Source organism: Gopherus flavomarginatus, chromosome 2, assembly GCF_025201925.1.
Source record: "Gopherus flavomarginatus isolate rGopFla2 chromosome 2, rGopFla2.mat.asm, whole genome shotgun sequence".
NCBI classification, from domain to species: domain Eukaryota; kingdom Metazoa; phylum Chordata; order Testudines; family Testudinidae; genus Gopherus; species Gopherus flavomarginatus.
Window position 1 is genome coordinate 128,024,388 of NC_066618.1, and position 17,497 is coordinate 128,041,884.

At 41.2% G+C, this 17,497-nt stretch overlaps 1 protein-coding gene across 3 annotated transcripts in view; it reads left to right on the forward strand.

Annotated features, from left to right (window-relative positions):
* SLC12A7 (solute carrier family 12 member 7) overlaps positions 1 to 17,497 on the forward strand; it is a 283,899-nt gene that overhangs the window by 137,478 nt on the left and 128,924 nt on the right. For 2 of the 3 annotated variants that reach the window (XM_050938142.1, XM_050938143.1), the window contains exons 4-5: positions 10,511 to 10,657; positions 12,370 to 12,424. In XM_050938142.1, the coding sequence (XP_050794099.1) occupies positions 10,511 to 10,657; positions 12,370 to 12,424 (202 nt within the window). Of the gene's footprint in view, positions 1 to 2,273; positions 2,349 to 10,510; positions 10,658 to 12,369; positions 12,425 to 17,497 lie in introns of all 3 variants that reach the window. The other variant, XM_050938144.1, reaches the window with a different exon arrangement.

A 17,497-nucleotide genomic window follows, 5' to 3' on the forward strand; every position in this document is an offset into this window, starting at 1 on the left:
GACATTGTAAACTAGAAGCAGGCAGCATTATCTCCTTCAAATTGTAACCAACCCTGTTTGTCTGCATGATTGGCTGCCCAAGAAGTAGGGCTGAGTGGACTTTGTTTTATTTTTAATGCAGCTTTTTTTTTTTTTACATTTGTAAGTTTAACTTTCATGATAAAGAGATTGCACTACAGTACTTATATAAGGTGAATTGAAAAATACAATATTTTTGTTTTTTTACAGTGCAAATATTTGTAATAAAAATTAAATATAAAATGAGCACAGTAGACTTTGTATTTGTGTTGTAATTTAAATTAATATATTTGAAAATGTAGTAAACATCCAAAAATATTTAAAATAAATGGTATTCTATTGTTATTTAACAGTGTAATTAATTGTGATTAATTTTTTTAATCACTTGACAGCCCAATAAATTATATTTTTAAATACTTTTTTTTTATTATAAATGGAGATTTTAACACCCTCTATTATTAAGGTTCCCATGATAAGACCCTGTTTTCAGTTGCTTGTAACTGTGAATCTTAATTATTTGGCTGTTTGGTTAAATTTTTCCATGTGATGTGTCTGCCTGACTCTTATTTTTGGAGGGAAATGTCAAGCAAAACTCAGGCATTTCAAAGAACATTTCAGAGAACGTTGTTTTGTTACTGTTGAAACAAAATCTGGCAACCTTTTCTCTGAACCACCTCCATGTTTTGAAGCAAGGACTTGAAATTTGGCAGGTGGAGTTGCCTTTGTATCAAGCATATGCCTTTTGCCATTCCTCCAAAAACCTTAACATATTTGGCCAAGATATAAGCTTCTGAAATATCAGTTTGCACATGCTTAATACAGACGTGTTGGTGTTTAACAGCTAAAATCTACAAAGACCTCGGTAAGCATGCTTTATCTCCTCACAGTTTCTACATGTAATCAGACTGTTTATGTACCATCCCTACGTAGCCACTGAGGATGCTTCAACTCAGGGTTAAGGTGGCTCAGAGGGACACTCCCTGTAATTGTTGCTCATAGCTGCTCTGGGCAAGCATGGGGCCAGGCACTGGAACTGAGAGTAGAAAGTCTGTCTCTCTTGTGTTGTCAGTTACCCCACTGTTAGTACCCAGATGGCACAAAGACTGGGACTGAAAGGTGGGGAGAAAAACTGGAACTGGGAGCTGGATGGGGAAAATACTTGGAATGGCTGGACAAGAAGACTGGGAGCCAATGAGAGAAATGTGGGCATGACTGGGAACCATTTGGCTAGGGTTGATGGATAAACACTGAAATTGCATGAGGGGCTGGAGGAGGAGGGAGACTGGGACTAGGAATTAGTGAAGGGGGAAATGGTTGCGGGGAGGAGAGAAAGATCTGAAAAGGATTTTGGGTGCAGGGAAAGACTGAGACTGGGTATAGATCTGGGGAGAGTCTGGTAATTGGGGGTTTAGGTTTCAGACAGCTAGCCCAGAGGGAGGGAGACTGGAACTGGGATGAGAAGCACAGCCTGAAGAGTGGAGACTGGGAGTCGGGAGGCAAAGAGAATGGGACTAGGTAGGCAAGGAGTCAGGGCTGGGGAAGATAGAGCGGAGGGGCAGGTCGGAGGGGATGAGGCAAAAGAGATGAAACTTGTGGAGGGTCTGTGACCACTAAAGCCTCACTCCCATCCAGAGCCTAGAATGGAACCTAAGATGTCCGAGTCTTACAATTTTTCTGCTGTCGGGAAATATCTGTGAAAATTATAGGCAAAGTCTGTGTCTCACCCCCCTCTAGTGCTGGTCCACTTAGAGGATGACAACCTACTATTGATATTATTAATACTATTGCTATAGTTCTAGACCATTAAAATAACGTTATTAAGGTTGCAAAGTCAAACACACAAAAATTAGGAAATGACAGAATTAAGGTTGCCTGTGGAACCTTACTTCGGCCCCTCTATATGCATTTGCATTATGATAAAATCTAATTTACATGATAATATACCGTTTTTTCCATAGGCCCCCCCCGCCTCATTCCGTGCACAGGATGGACCTGTTTTAAGGTTGAATCAGGACTGTATAGTAAAGGAAGGTGTTGTTTGTAAGACCCTTGCCTCATTTGTTGCAGAAGTTTGAAGGTGTGTAGGGAATGAGGCAGAGGATTGAAGGAAGAGAAAGGATAATCTCAGGGTTAAGACAGTTGAAAGATGCCCTGGGGAATTGCCTCTGCCACAGTTCCTATGAGATGTTTGGCAAGTCACTTAAACCAAACTTTTCATGGGTAGTTACTAATTTTGTTTTTCTCATTTTCTGGAGTCCTAACTTGAGACCCTGAGGCCTGATTTGCAGAAGTGCTGAGCATTCACAGCTGCAACTTGACCCTGCCAGCAGGTAGGGGATCTTGGGGGACAACTACTCCACTGGTGGGGTGCAAAATAAACTTTATTAAGAAAATGCAAAAACAGGGAAAATTCAATAGTGAAGGGTATGGGGTTTGTTAAGGTAGACAATTAGGGTGGGGTTTCTTTTAGTAAATAGTATAGGGGGTTTCAATAGTGGGGTACAATACAGTGGGGTACAATACAGTTGGTAACCAATTAACACTGAATTATAACTGTAACAGGTAGCTAACAATCTCTATGTAAAGGGTGTGTCACAGCAGCATATAACCAACTAACAGTTATGGGTAAAATGTGTTAAATAACCAACAACTCTAGGTAAAAATGTGTCACAGTGGTGTAAATGTAAAATGTGAGGTGTGTCAGAGAGAAAAAGGGTAACCAATGGGGTTTTATGCTAGACTTCAGTAATACAATTGAGGTTAGGCAGCAGTAGGAGCGGGGTGAACACATGGGGGAAGGGATTAAAAGAGAGAGAGAGAGAGAGAGAGGCAGTGGTAGAGGAATGAGGTTGGGGGATGGGGGTAGAGGAGCACGTGGTGGAGCAGAGACCAAAGGCAGAGGCGTTGCGGAGGGAGATTTAAACTCAGGGAGACACAGAGAGCAGACAGGCTGCAAGTTTAAACAGCAGAGAGACTGCAACGAGTGACTGGGGAGCTCAGGGGGAGACACGGGCAAGCTTGGAGGGGGGGGTTAGGGCAGCGGGAAGACAGACTTAACCACAATTATACAGAACACAGCAAAATCTTATTTATGATCTAACTTAACCAAGACTACACAAATTAGCAAGTAATAGAACACAATGCAACAATACTTTTTTAAACCTAACTTACAGAGCACAATACAAACAATTCTTTAAACCTAACTTAACCACAGCTATGCAAAATGAAATTACAACTTATCTAGACTAAGAACCTGATTCTAATAGGTGCACCTTACACTATGCTGAGTCTTTGATCAGGAGGGGGAGCAGTTCCAGAGGGCAGAGTGGTGTGTGCCCAGGGTACAGCCCCGGGGGGTGGGGGAGGGAGTGGCTGTAGCAGTGGGGCGGCTGCAAGCCGGCGGCCCAGGATACAGTCCAGGAAGGCACAGCTTAGCAGCAGCACAGGCTTATTTTTAGCAGCAAAGGCGCTGCAAAGCAAGAAACAGATTACAGATACAGACCAAGGAGTTAGCTTGGGTCTGTCTGCTGGGGAAACAAGGCCAGCAGCTAGGACAGGGGAGTCTGCAAGAGAGAGTCCTTACCAATCCCCAAGACAGCAGCAAGCACAGAGGCAGGAATAGCAGTAGCATCGGAGGATGGAGAGAGGACTCGATTCGCTTACAATAATCAGGAGATCTCCAGGCACAAATTCGTTGTTCGTGGGAGGGGAGTTTAAAAACGGAGGTACGCTCAAAAACAAACGAGAGCGGGGAGAGGGCCCCCCAAAAACCCCTAGCTGATCAGACCAGGTGGCAAAGCAAAGACCTTCTCCGAGGTCTGATCAGAAAATGTCTGGCTTTAAAGGCAAACTCAGGCAGTTTCCCACCAATACTTTTGATTGGCTCCTCTTGATACAGGGGAGGAGAGAAGGCAGGGAAAGGCTGCAGGTAAGCATAGGCATGCCTGGGCATGTTCTGAGCCACAGGTATGACTCATATGCTTAATTAGTTGGCCTCTTCAGGTCTTGCATTTCTGGGCAGCGTCCCCCACACTGAGCCGGGGTCTGAACAAAGGAGCCAAACAAAGAAGCAAGAAGCCCCCTCCCTAGGCAGAGCAATGGCTCCAGTTAGTCTGTACAAGCCATTCCTATGAATAGGGCTGTGACTTTAGTTAGCACAATGGCCGGCAGAGGCAGCCACACAGGACAAACAGAAAGGAGAGGGGAAAAAGGAATGCAGCAGGGGGACAGCTGTAACAGACACAACTAATGTCAGTCAATGTGTAATCTACTTGAATATGTAAAGTGCTATATAATGCTCAGGCAACCTTAATTCTGACATTTCTGGGTTTTTTGAGTGCTTGAGTTTGCAACATTAATAATGTTCTTTTAATGCCATTTAATATGTATAATTATTATTAATAATACTTGTACTGCAATAGTGCTTAGAGGACAGGGCCCCATTTTGTTGGGCACTATGCAAACACCGAACCCGTCCATGGAGCGTTATATCGAACTTGCTTTGATCCACCGGAGTGCGCATCCTCCCCGCCCGGAGCACTGCTTTACCACGTTATATCCAAATTCATGTTATATCGGGTCGCGTTATATCGGGGTAGAGGTGTATTTAATATCTTCTTTATCAGAATGTCATGCTGTACTAAAACAAATGTCCTACAAATGTCTGAGTATATTACACCCATGCAATTATCTTTATCAATCAAACTTGAAATATCATCCAAGAATGAAATGAGGTTATTTGACAAGACCTATTTTCCATAAAACAATATTGACTGGCATTAATTATATTCCAATATTTTAATTCCTTGTCAGCTGAATTCCATATCAGCTTTTCCATTATCTTGCCTAGGACTGATACCAGTTTAACTGGCCTGTAGCTACCTAGGTCATCCCAGTTGACACCTTTGAATATTGGCACAACATTAACCCTCTTCCAGTTTTATGGAATGTCCCTGTTATTCCATAATTTATTAAAATTTAAGATCTTCTCAGCCAACTATTTTAGGACTCATGTGCACAATTTATGTGGGCCTACTGATTTTAAAATGTTTATCCCTAGTAGATGCTGTTTAACATCCTCCTTAGTTACTAATAGACTAGAAAAAACATCATCCTCATTTGATACGAGTAAAACATCCTGCTTCTTTCCAAATACAGAATAAAAATATTTATTGAACACTTTTGCCTTTTCTGCATCAACAGTTTTACTTTCTCCATCTAGTAATGGACTTATGCCATTGCTATGGTTTCTTTTGTTCCTGATATACTTTAAAAAATCCTCCTTATTGTTCTTAATCTTACTAAATATAGATTTTCCCTTGTGTCTTTAGCTTCCCGTGTCAATTTTTTGCATTATATGACCTCTTATTTATATCAATTTCTGTCTTTTGCCATCTGTAATATATTGCTTTTTAATTTCTAATTTCTATCTTCTGTGACAGACCCAGACTGGTTGGGTGCAGGAGTCTGGTAGAAGAAAAACACACTGGATGAATAGTTTTCTGTTTCCTGAGTGACCAGGGCAGGGACCAGAGCAGTCAGGAAGGTGCTAGAAGCAATTAATTCAGGCAGACTCCATAAGACACCTGGAACCAATTAAGAACTGATTAGAAGCAATCAAGGGAAACAGTCTAATCAGATCACCTGAAGCCCATTTAGAACCATCTGGGACTAGATTAAAAGGAAGCCCCTTCAGAGAGGCTGGCTGGTAGAAACTGGGAGTAAGTTGATGTGTTGTGAGAAGACTGGAAGAAAGAAGGTGCACAGTGGAAGTGGCACATGAAAGGTCAATGGAGGTTGAAGGAAGTGGAGGGGTGGGAGAGAAAGTGAGAGAGAGTTAGGCTTTGACTACATTCAGAATTTTTGTATTAGTATAACAACATTGATTTAATTAGACTAGTGTGAACAACTAATGTAGACAGGCTACATCAGTGCTAGGTCAGGTTTATACCAGTGTACTTTAATTTACAAAAACTAGACAAGCCATTTACAACACCAACTTTGCTTCTCTTCAAACGAAAAAGGACACTAAACTGTCTAAACTGCTATGTGGCACAAGGAGCCACAACCGTAGCTCCCTTTACCCACCCAACAATATTGTTAATCTTTCCAGCTCTTCTCTTAGCCCAGCAGAAGAATCTGTCCTATCTCGAGGCCTCCCCTTTTGTCCTTCCAGACCCATGAACATGATACAGTTCTGCGGTGACCTAGAATCCTATTTTTGCCATCTCCAACTCAAAGAATACTTCCAGCACACCTCTGAACAACATACTAACCCACAGAATCATTCCTACCAACGCTATAATAAAAAGGATTCTGCATGGACTCCTCCTGAGGGTCGAAACAACAGAGTGGACTTCTACATAGATTGCTTCCGTCAACGTGCACGGGCTGAAATTGTGGAAAAGCAGTATCACTTGCCCCATAACCTAAGCCGTGCTGAACGCAGTGCCATCAACAGCCTCAAGAACAACTCTGACATCATAATCAAAAAGGCTGACAAAGGAGATGCTGTCGTCATCATGAATAGGTTGGAATATGAACAAAAGGCTGCTAGGCAGCTCTCTAACTCCACATTCTACAGGCCATTACCCTCTGATCCCACTGATGATTACCAAAAGAAACTACACCATCTGCTCAAAAAACTCCCTGAGAAAGCACAGGAACAGATCTGTACGGACACATGCCTAGAACCCTGACCAGGTGTATTCTAATTGCTACCCAAGATCCATAAACCTGGAAATCCTGGACACCCCATCATCTCAAGCATTGGCACCTTAACAGCAGGATTGTCTGGCTATGTGGACTCTCTCCTCAGGCCCTATGCTACCAGCACTCCCAGCTATCTTCAAGACACCACTGACTTCCTGAGGAAACTACAATCCATCGGTGGTCTTCCAGAAAACAGCATCCTGGCCACTATGGATGTGGAAGCCCTCTACACCAACATGCCACACAAAGATGGACTACAAGCCATCAGGAATAGTATCCCCGATAATATCAAGGCTAACCTCATGGCTGAACTTTGTGACTTTGTCCTCACCCACAACTATTTCACGTTTGGGGACAATATATACTTTCAAGTCAGTGGCACTACTATGGGTACCCACATGGCCCCACAGTATTCCAACATCTTTATGGCTGACTTAGAAGAACACTTCCTTAGCTCTCGTTCCCTAACGCCCCTACTCTACTTGCGCTACATTGATGACATCTTCATCATCTGGACTCATGGAAAAGAAACCCTTGAGGAATTCCACCGTGATTTTAACAATTTCCATCCCACCAGCCTAGACCAATCCACACAAGCAGTCCATTTCCTAGACACTACTGTGCTAATAAGCGATGGTCACATAAACGCCACCCTATACCGGAAACCCACTGACTGCTATACTTACCTACATATCTCCAGCTTCCATCCAGGACACACCAGATGATCCGTTGTCTACAGCCAAGCTCTAAGATACAACCGTATTTGCTCCAATCCCTCAGACAGAGATAAACACCTACAAGATCTCTATCAAGCTTTCTTAAAACTACAATACCCACCTTCTGAAGTGAAAAAACAGATTGACGGAGCCAGAATAGTACCCAGAAGCCAGCTACTACAGGACAGGCCCAACAAAGAAAATAGAACGCCACTAGCCATCACCTACAGCCCCCAACTAAAACCTCTCCAGCGCATCATCAAAGATCTACAACCTGTCCTTAAAGATGATCCCTCACTCTCACAGATCTTGGGAGACAGGCCAGTCCTCGCTTATAGACAGCCTCCCAACCTGAAGCAAATACTCACCAGCAGCCGCACACCATACAACATAAACACTAACCCAGGAACCTATCCTTGCAACAAAGCCCGATGCCAGCTCTGTCCACATATCTATTCAAGTGACACCATCATAGGACCTAATCACATCAGCCACGCCATCAGGGGCTTCTTCACCTGCACATCTACCAATGTGATATATGCCATCATGTGCCAGCAATGCCCCTCTGCCATGTACATTGGCCAAACCGGACAGTCTCTACGCAAAAGAATAAATGGACACAAATCTGACATCAGGAATCATAACATTCAAAAACCAGTGGGAGAACACTTCAACCTCTCTAACCACTCAGTGACAGACTTGAAGGTGGCAATTTTGCAACAAAAAAACTTCTAAAACAGACTCCAAAGAGAGACTGCTGAACTTGAATTAATATGCAAATTAGATACAATTAACTCAGGCCTAAACAGAGACTGGGAATGGTTGGGTTATTACACTAATTGAATCTATTTCCCTATGTTAAGTTCTCCTCACATCTTCTATGGGTCATCTTAATTATCACTTCAAAAGTTTTTTTTCTCCTGCTGATGATAGCTCATCTCAATTGAGTAGACTCTTCCTGTTGGTATGGCTACTTCCACCTTTTCATGTTCTCTGTATGTATAAATATCTCCTGTCTGTGTGTTCCATTCTATGCATCTGAAGAAGTGAGCTGTAGCTCACAAAAGCTCATCCTGAAATAAATTTGTTAGTCTCTAAAGTGCCACAAGTACTCCTGTTCTTTTTGTGGATACATACTAACACGGCTGCTACTCTGAAACCTACTTTAATTTAGTTACCCTGATGTTAGCCACACCTTTTTACAATGCAGCCCATCTACCTTAGGTTTCTATCAGTGTAACTAAATTGATGTAGCTATACTAGTAAAGGAATTCCTTAATGAAGACAAGACCTTAGGCTCTTTATATTGCCTTGAGAAACATTTGTTAACTGATTAGAAGCAGCATTACACAAAGGCTATGTCTACACTAGCACTTTTGTTGGTATAACTTATGTCGCTCAGGGATGTGAAAAAAACCCATCCCTCTGTGTGTATGACATAAGTTTCACAGAGAGAAGTGTGGACAGCGCTATGTCGGTGGGAGATGCTCTCCCACCAACATAGCTAGTGCCACTTGTGGTTTAATTATGTCGATAGGCGAACTCTCTCCCACTGGTATAGCATGACTACACGAGCGATCTTATAGCAGCACAGCTGCATTGGTACAGCAGTGCCGCTGTAAGCTCACTAGTGTAGACATGGCGAAAGAGAGGTCCATTTATGTATTCTAAGCTGAGGTGAGTGGCACGAATGCAAGCCATGTCTATACAAGGTTGGGGGTTACATAAAAGAGGAATAAAACAAGGTCTTCATACATATGTTGAGAAACCAACTGCACAATATATTTCTTGCTAAGTCTGGAATTTTTAAAAATGACTTTAAAAATGTATTACTTTAAAAATCATATGATTTATGATTTTTTTAACCTTTTTGGGTTGTGAACATGGGGTCTCTAACTATTCCCCCCCCTTCTTTATTGTTGCGTATGATCTCTCTTCTCTCTTGTTGTCAGTTGTCTTGGCTCTCTTGCTACACTCTGTTCAATTGTGTGTGTTGGGGTCAAAGTGAAAGGAATTAGAATTTTAAGATTTTGACAGATTCATATTTCCTCTGATTTTATTTGATAGATGTTATTTAAAAAGACAATATATCTGTGTTTATAGTAGAAATAAAGGCTCACTGACTTGTTCATATCAAGTTAAATTATTTCTCTATTCCATGTTTGGCAATCTAATCTACCAGACCAAAGAAAAGAATAGGCAGCCTAACTGAGAAGTCAGATTAGGCTGGTATGCAGTGATATGAAGTACCAGTACTTTACAGTGGTGTCATTATTTTCTATAGAATTTAAGCTTTCATTTAATTAAAACCCCTCACAAAAACAAAAAATAACAAATATCCAGTTGTTTTAGTCCTTATAGAAGTGAAGAAAACTTTACAAGTATAAACCACTGAAGTGTTCTCTCATTGTGCCTACAGAACAAAGGTATAGTCAACAAGTCTGACTGACTGGAGTTATACACATTGACAATGGTTTTATTTTTAAAAAAATAGAAGATTTAAGCCTCAGTGGGATGTGTTAGGTGCTCAGTACTTTTGGGTTAACTGCTTCACAGCTGAGCACTTCTACAGAAATGTAGACAAAGATTGGGATTCAGGGTGGGGCCTGAATAGAGAACTGTCATTTATATTTATAACATCTGGCTTGATTTTGATCCCTGAGCATCACACATGAAATAAAGGAAGTATTAACAAATGTGCCATGTTGGATCAGATCTGTGGTTGAGCATCCTGTCTCAAAAAGAGGCCAACACCAGATGCTTCAGAGGAAGGTGTGAGAAACCTCATGGCTGGCAGATGTAGGATGATCTGTCTTGCATTAGGGTCTCCTCCTAATTCTTAACAGAGACTGTCTTAGTGCACAAAAGGTATTCTATTTTTTTTAAATTCTGTATTAGCTATTATCTATAAAACTAGAAATCCTGAGGTCTTCACTCACTCCTTACTAAAAAAAAAGACTTTTTGTTACAAGTCATTGTGAGTTTGCTGGATGAGGTGTTAAGATACCTGGCCTTTTGTTTGGGAAGAAATATTCTAGGTGGAATTTATATTTTGTTTGTTTCAGACTCCACGTATGGGTACTTTTATTGGTGTGTACCTTCCCTGCTTGCAAAACATTTTAGGAGTCATTCTTTTCCTACGTTTGACATGGATCGTTGGAACATCGGGAGTTCTTGAATCTTTCATCATTGTGTTCATGTGCTGTGCTTGTGTAAGTTAATATCTATTTTCTTATACATTTATCACTGGTTAAATCCTATTCTATGCTACTGCCAGACCCATTTCCCCTCCTCCCCCAGCATAAGCAACAGGCAGAACGTTCTTATAGAGTTCAAAGAGCAGTACAGGTGGGAGTTAAGCTGGGCTAAAATACTAGCTTGCCTTCTGTGTCTTTTAGCATGTTCATTTATGTATAGACTAAGTAGTGTGTATGTTGAAATTCAGTTGCAAGTACTACCTGGCAATAGGGGTGCATGCAAGGGGCACCCTACACAGTGATGCAGCAAAGTGAACCCTCCCACACTATTCCTGGCTTGATTGATAGGGCACACTGCTGTCTCTTTGCTTATTAGAGCTGGTCAGGAATTTTCTGACAAAATGGTTTTTTTGTCAGAAAATGCAATTCACTGAAACAAATGTTTATGAAAAGGTATCAGATTAAGCAAAACTTCCATTGGGAAGTATTTCTTAGATTCCCAGGGTGGACTTTCTGGTCAAAAAGATTGATAGAATAACCAATAATTCACTGGTGAGGCCACTTACCTGGGAAGAAGATGATGATCCAGGTTCAAGTCCTTATTCTGCCTGATTCAGAGCAGGGACTTGAACTTATAACTTCCACAGTCCATGTGAGTCTCATAACCACAAAGCTATGGGTTTTTCTGGAGTTGGTGTCTCTTAATCTCTCCTGTTAGAACTGTTCCACTTTGTATAACTAATTAAATATTCATTGGGCGAGAGAGAGAGAGAGAGAGAGACTGGCTTTATATATGGGTGATTATGGCACGCACATGGGATATGGGAGACAAAGGAACTAGAATACGTCCTAACTTTAGGCTGGGTTAGTATGGTGTATCTCTGATTTTTTGGAAAACTGTTTTTTGGGAATGTTGGAAAGGTCTTAGTTTTGTCCCAATGCAGAATGGAAAACTTATTTTGAAATTTAAAAAACTTTCATAGAACAGGGAAAACATTTCTTGCCTAGCTGCATTACTTTTCCTAGTTGAATTGGTCAAAACAGGATTCCGTCTGAAGTTTGTAAAATACTAATGTTAGCGCTGTTTACTCAGTAATTAAAATTGTATTTCATGGTTCTCATTAAATCAGTCCTTAGTATGTGTTGTTCTCTTGATTTATCCTCCCGCTGTGAGCAACTTTGTGTTTGTTTATTTAAATTTGGGTAAGAAGGAATTACTTTTCAAAATTTCACATCAAGCTCAAACTTAATTATTCGCAGTACTGTGATTTACTTGTAGCTCAAGTTCATAAATGTAATCGTTGCGGAGCATGGAGCTAGAAGTAAGATACACAATGATAATGATGATGATTGGTCATTTGTTACTAATTGCTATTTAATTAGAACAGTATTTTCTTTGGGTTGTTTTCTGCTGAATATTGAAAGTCCTCAAGGTTTTGCCTTCTTCCCAGTTATGTATTCAAAGACTCTGCTTTTAGTTGACCCATACTTCTAGATGTACTAAACAGGTGTTCAGTCTAAGACTCAATGCTCAATGACTTTGGAATCAATTAGCTCAGTTAGGAAAAAAATGCATATAACTTGAGTCCCTGTTGCCATAAAGGTGTAAAGATATTTTCCAATTTCCAACATATTCCTGCTGGACCACTGGGCTTGTCCATCCTTTATAGTTTTTAAAGCACTTTATTATGTTAAATTAAACATTTTTAATAATGGTCTTTCCACAGACTATGCTGACTGCAATTTCAATGAGCGCAATAGCAACAAACGGCGTAGTTCCAGGTAATTACAATTTTTAACCTGACTCTTAAACTTAAAGTAATTATGAATACACTTTAAAGGATTTATCTATATAAAGGTGTACATTTAAAGATCTAAAGTGATGGAGAATCCATCATATTCCTTAGGTAAATTATTCCAGTGGTTAATTGTCCTCATGGATTAAAAATTAATGCCATATTTCTGGTCCAAAATTGTCTAGCTTCAACTTTCAATCATTGGAACTTGTTATTCCTTTTTCTGTTAGATCAAGAGCAGTCTGAAATATCTTCCTCATGTAGACCATGATCAAGTCACTTCTGAGCCTTCACTTGGATAAAGTAAATAGATTGAGAAGCTCTGTCTCTCACTTTAAGGCAGGTTTCCAGATATGAAATCTTTATTATAGTTTTCTGAATCCTTTCCAATCTTCAATTTCTTTTTCGAATTGAGAACACTATAACAATTGGAACAACTTACACATTGATGTGGCAGATTCTCCATTACTGGAAGTCTTTAAATCAAGATTGGTTTCTTTCTAAAAGATATGCTCTAGCTCAATCAGAAATTATGGGCTTGATACAGGAATTACTGGGTGAAATTGTGTGACCTGTATTATGCAGGCAGTCAGACTAGATTATCATAATAGTCTTTTCTTAAAAGGTATGAATCTGTGCAATAAAACTAGTCTGTAACATACACAGGGTATTGCTGTACATGACAAAATTTTAGTAGAAAAAATAAAGGGAATCCTTATGCACAAAGTGACCCTGCTTCCTGCTTTTTCACATGATATTCCTATTATCCTAGTAACTTCTTTCAGGACTCCTGAAATGTCCCGCTTTTTGTTTAATCAATCAAAATGTTTAGTTTCTTAATGTTTCTTGAAGCTCTATTGCTATACCAAGTAGAATTTGTTCTGTGTTACAAACAGCCCAATTGAATGAGCATTCAGTAGAATGAACAGTGTTTGGAATGAAGAGAAAAATGTAGATATTATCAAAGCTGTTCTTTTGCTCAAAGGAAAGGTTCTTAACACTGTATCAGTGTTCACTGATACACTCCGAACACAAAGTTATTGGAAAAAATCCTCCACTTTGAGAAATAAGCATGTGTCACTGTTGAGTCAGAAGCTGGGAAGTAGCAACATCAGAACATCTTTGTAAAAAGTGTATATTTGGCATTTTATTTGACTCAGGACCTTAAAAAAGGGTCTCCATAGGCACAATTATGAGGTGGGATGACGACAACAAGGGGGAACATGTTTGCCCTTCTCCTCTCTCCCATCCAAATTTTTTCCTCCCTGGTAATGTCCCCTTTTATTTCTGTCTGCCCAATATTTGAGGAGACAAAAATGAAAAGGCATCTCCTTCCAGTAAACGGTAAAGAAATAAGAAATTATAGTATGGTAATATGGACAAAACAAAATTTTGGGCCAAAATAACTTTGGGGAAGGACTGCAAAAGAGGATCCAGTGGGATGGTATTAGGGGTCTACTACAGAGCCAGAGGTCAGAAACATGAAGGGACATATGAATCTTTAGCACATCTGGCATGTAAATACCTTGCAATTCGAATGCCTATTCTCGCTTTCAGGTGACATTGTAAACAAGAAGCGGACAGCATTATCTCCCACAAATATAAACAAGCTTGTTTGTCTGTGTAATTGGCTGAAAAAGAAGTAGGGTTGTAGGCTCTAAGGTTTTACACTGTTTTAGTTTTGAACGCAGTTATTTTTTGTACATAATTCTACATTTGTAAGTTCAACTTTCATAATAAAGAGATGACAGTACACTATAGTACATGTATTAGGTGAATTGAAAAATACTATTTCTTTTGTTTCTTTTTTACAGTGCAAATATATGTAATCAAACATATAAAGTGAGCACTCTACACTTTGTATTCTGTGTTGCAATTGAAATAAATATATTTGAAAGTGTAGAAAACATCCAAAAATATTTAAATGGTATTCTATTATTATTTGACAGCGTGATTAATTGCGATTAATTTTTTTAATCCCTTGACAGCCCCAAATTTTAGACTTGGTTTTGTTAAATAGTGAGAAAATCATAGAAGAGCTGCTTTTAGGGAATAACCTTGGATCGAGGTTCATAAGCTGATTTAGTTTAAATTAAATGTAAGGATAATTGAAACAGGTCATCATCTATGTTTTTTTATTTCAAAATGGAAATTAATGGAATTAGTTGAAGTCAATTGTACTGAAGAGTTCAAGGACTTAAATGTTGAGGAGACTTAGAATTTCTTTAAGTCATGTATACAAAACTATCTGAAGTTTACATTGCAAGAAAGGGGGAGGAAATTGTAGGGAAAGGCTCCAGGCCCAACTGAGTGAATAACTACATCAAAAAGGTTATTGGAAGCAGAGAGTCTCTAGGGAATGGAAACAGGAATTGAAAAAGCAACATCTTGCAGGTTAGAAAATGAAGGGACAAAGTAAGAATTGTTAAAAAGTAGTGCTAACTTAGCTCTTGCCAAGAAAATTAAAATAAATAGGTTTTTTTAATTATATAAATAAAGAGACTCAGAAAGGATGAAGTCGGATGCTATGCAGTGTGTATGGGGAAGAGATTAAAGATAACCTAGATATGGCCCAAAAACTAAATGAACGCTAAATGTGGTGTGCTTGCTGCTTGACTGAAATATATTGTGTGCTCTGTTTATTTGAGGGACTGTGTACTGACCATGTGTGTGCTGAGCCTAGCAGTCTGGTAGGCAAGGCTGAGAGCTTCTTAATGAGGCTATGGATACGTCTAGACAACCTGCCGTATCGGCGGGTAGCGATCGATTTCTTGGGGATCGCTATATTGCGTTTCATCTAGACGTGATATATCGATCCCTGAAAGTGCTCCCGTCAACTCCGGAACTCCACCAGGGCGAACAGCGGTAGCGGAGTCGACAGGGGGAACCGCGGACGTCTATCCTGCACTGTGAGGATGAGAGGTAAATTGATCTAAGATACTTCGACTTCAGCTATGCTATTCACGTAGCTGAAGTTGCGTATCTTAGATTGCTCCCTCCCCAGTGTAGACCAGCCCTAAGATCCCTATGCCTTTTAACACCCATCAGCCCTTACCCAGGAGGTGGAGGTACTCATGGAGACCAGGGCCTTAAAAAGCCTGCTCCTAAGTGACTGGAGGAGCTAGGGAACAGCAGCAGCTAACAGGGGAGTTTTGTGAGGGTGTTTACAGGGGCAGCATGAGGGGGGCTAGAACTTCATATTCTTTAAGCTTAAAAGTCAAAAATACCCTCTTCATATAAACAACAAAGGAACTAGCTGCAGGAGTAAAAAGGGAATGCAGGCAGAAGTCCAGCAGTAGAGTGGGGGTTACCCATTTATTGCACTCAATGCAACATGTATGATTACCTGCCCTATGGGGAGGTAGTGTATGTGTGCATTTGGTGCAAGGAGCTCCTGGCCCGCAGAGACCATGTGTGGCTTTGGAGACCAGAGCAGCTGAGCTGGAGGAGCTGAGGGAGACAGAGAGGTACTTAGATGAGACTTTCTGGAACACAGTAAAATGGGCTGATGGCCTCTGTGCTGTTGAGGAAGATGAAAGTCCCAGGGAAGGAGAGCATCTAAGGATATGTCTACACTACGGGATTATACCGGTTTTACAGAAACCAGTATTTGGAAACAGATTGTAAAAAGTCACGTGCACGTGGCCACACTAAGCACATTAATTCGGTGGTATGTGTTCATTTACCGAGGCTATCATCGATTTCCGGAGCGTTGCATTGTGGGTAGCTTTCCCATAGCTATCCCATCGTTCCCACAGTCTCCCCTACCCACTGGAATTCTAGGTTGAGATCCTAGTGCCTGATGGGGCAAAAAACATTGTCGCTGGTGGTTCTGGGCACAGCCTCACTCCTCCCTCCATGAAAGCAACAGCAGACAACTGTGCCTTTTTTCCTGCGTGAACTGTGCAGACGCCATGCCACAGCAAGCATGGAGCCTGCTCAGCTCAAGACAGCAATCATGGATGTTGTAAACACCTTGCGCATTCTCGTGCAGTCTATGCTGAACCAGGACCTGCAAAACCAGGCAAGGAGGAGGCGGCTACGGCAGCGCGGCAATGAGAGTGATGAGGACATGAACACAGAATTCTCTCAAACCGCGGGCCCTGGCGCTTTGGAGATCCTGCTGGTAATGGGGCAGGTTCTAGCAATTGAACGCCGATTTTGGGCCCGGGAAACAAGCACAGACTGGTGGGACCGCATAGTGTTGCAAGTGTGGGACTATTCCCAGTGGCTGCGAAACTTTCGAATGTGTAAGGGCACTTTCATGGAACTTTGTGACTTGCTTTCCCCTGCCCTGAAATGCCAGAATACCAAGATGAGAGCAGCCCTCACAGTTGAGAAGCGAGTGGCGATAGCCCTCTGGAAGCTTGCAACGCCAGACAGCTACCGGTCAGTCGGGAATTAATTTGGAGTGGGAAAATCTACTGTGGGGGCTGCTGTGATGCAAGTACCCAATGCAGTCACTGAGCTGCTGCTACGACAGGTTGTGACTCTAGGAAATGTGCAGGTTATAGTGGATGGCTTTGTTGCAATGGGATTCCCTAACTGTGGTGGGGCGATAGATGGAACTCATATCCCTATCTTGGCACTGGAGCGCCAAGGAAGCCAGTACGTAAACTGCAAGGGGTGCTTTTCAGTGGTGCTGCAAACCCTGGTGGATCACAAGGGATGTTTCACCAACATCAACGTGAGATGGATGGGAAGGGTTCATGATGCTCGCGTCTTCAGGAACACTACTCTATTTAAACGGCTGCAGCAAGGGAATTACTTCTCAGACCAGAAAATAACAGTTGGGGATGTTGAAATGCCTATAGTTATCCTGGAAATAAAGTCACTATCATTTAAAAATCATGTATTCTTTATTAATTGAGGGAGAGAACTGACAAGGTAGCCCAGGTGGGGTTTGGGAGGAGGATAAGAGGGTAGGAAAAGGCCACTAAAAAAGTTCAAAAAAATGACAGCCTTTTGGTTAGACTGTCCACTGGGGTGGAGTGGGCGGGTGCACAGAGCCTCCCCCCACGTGTTCTTACACGTGTGGGTGAGGAGGCTATGGAACTTG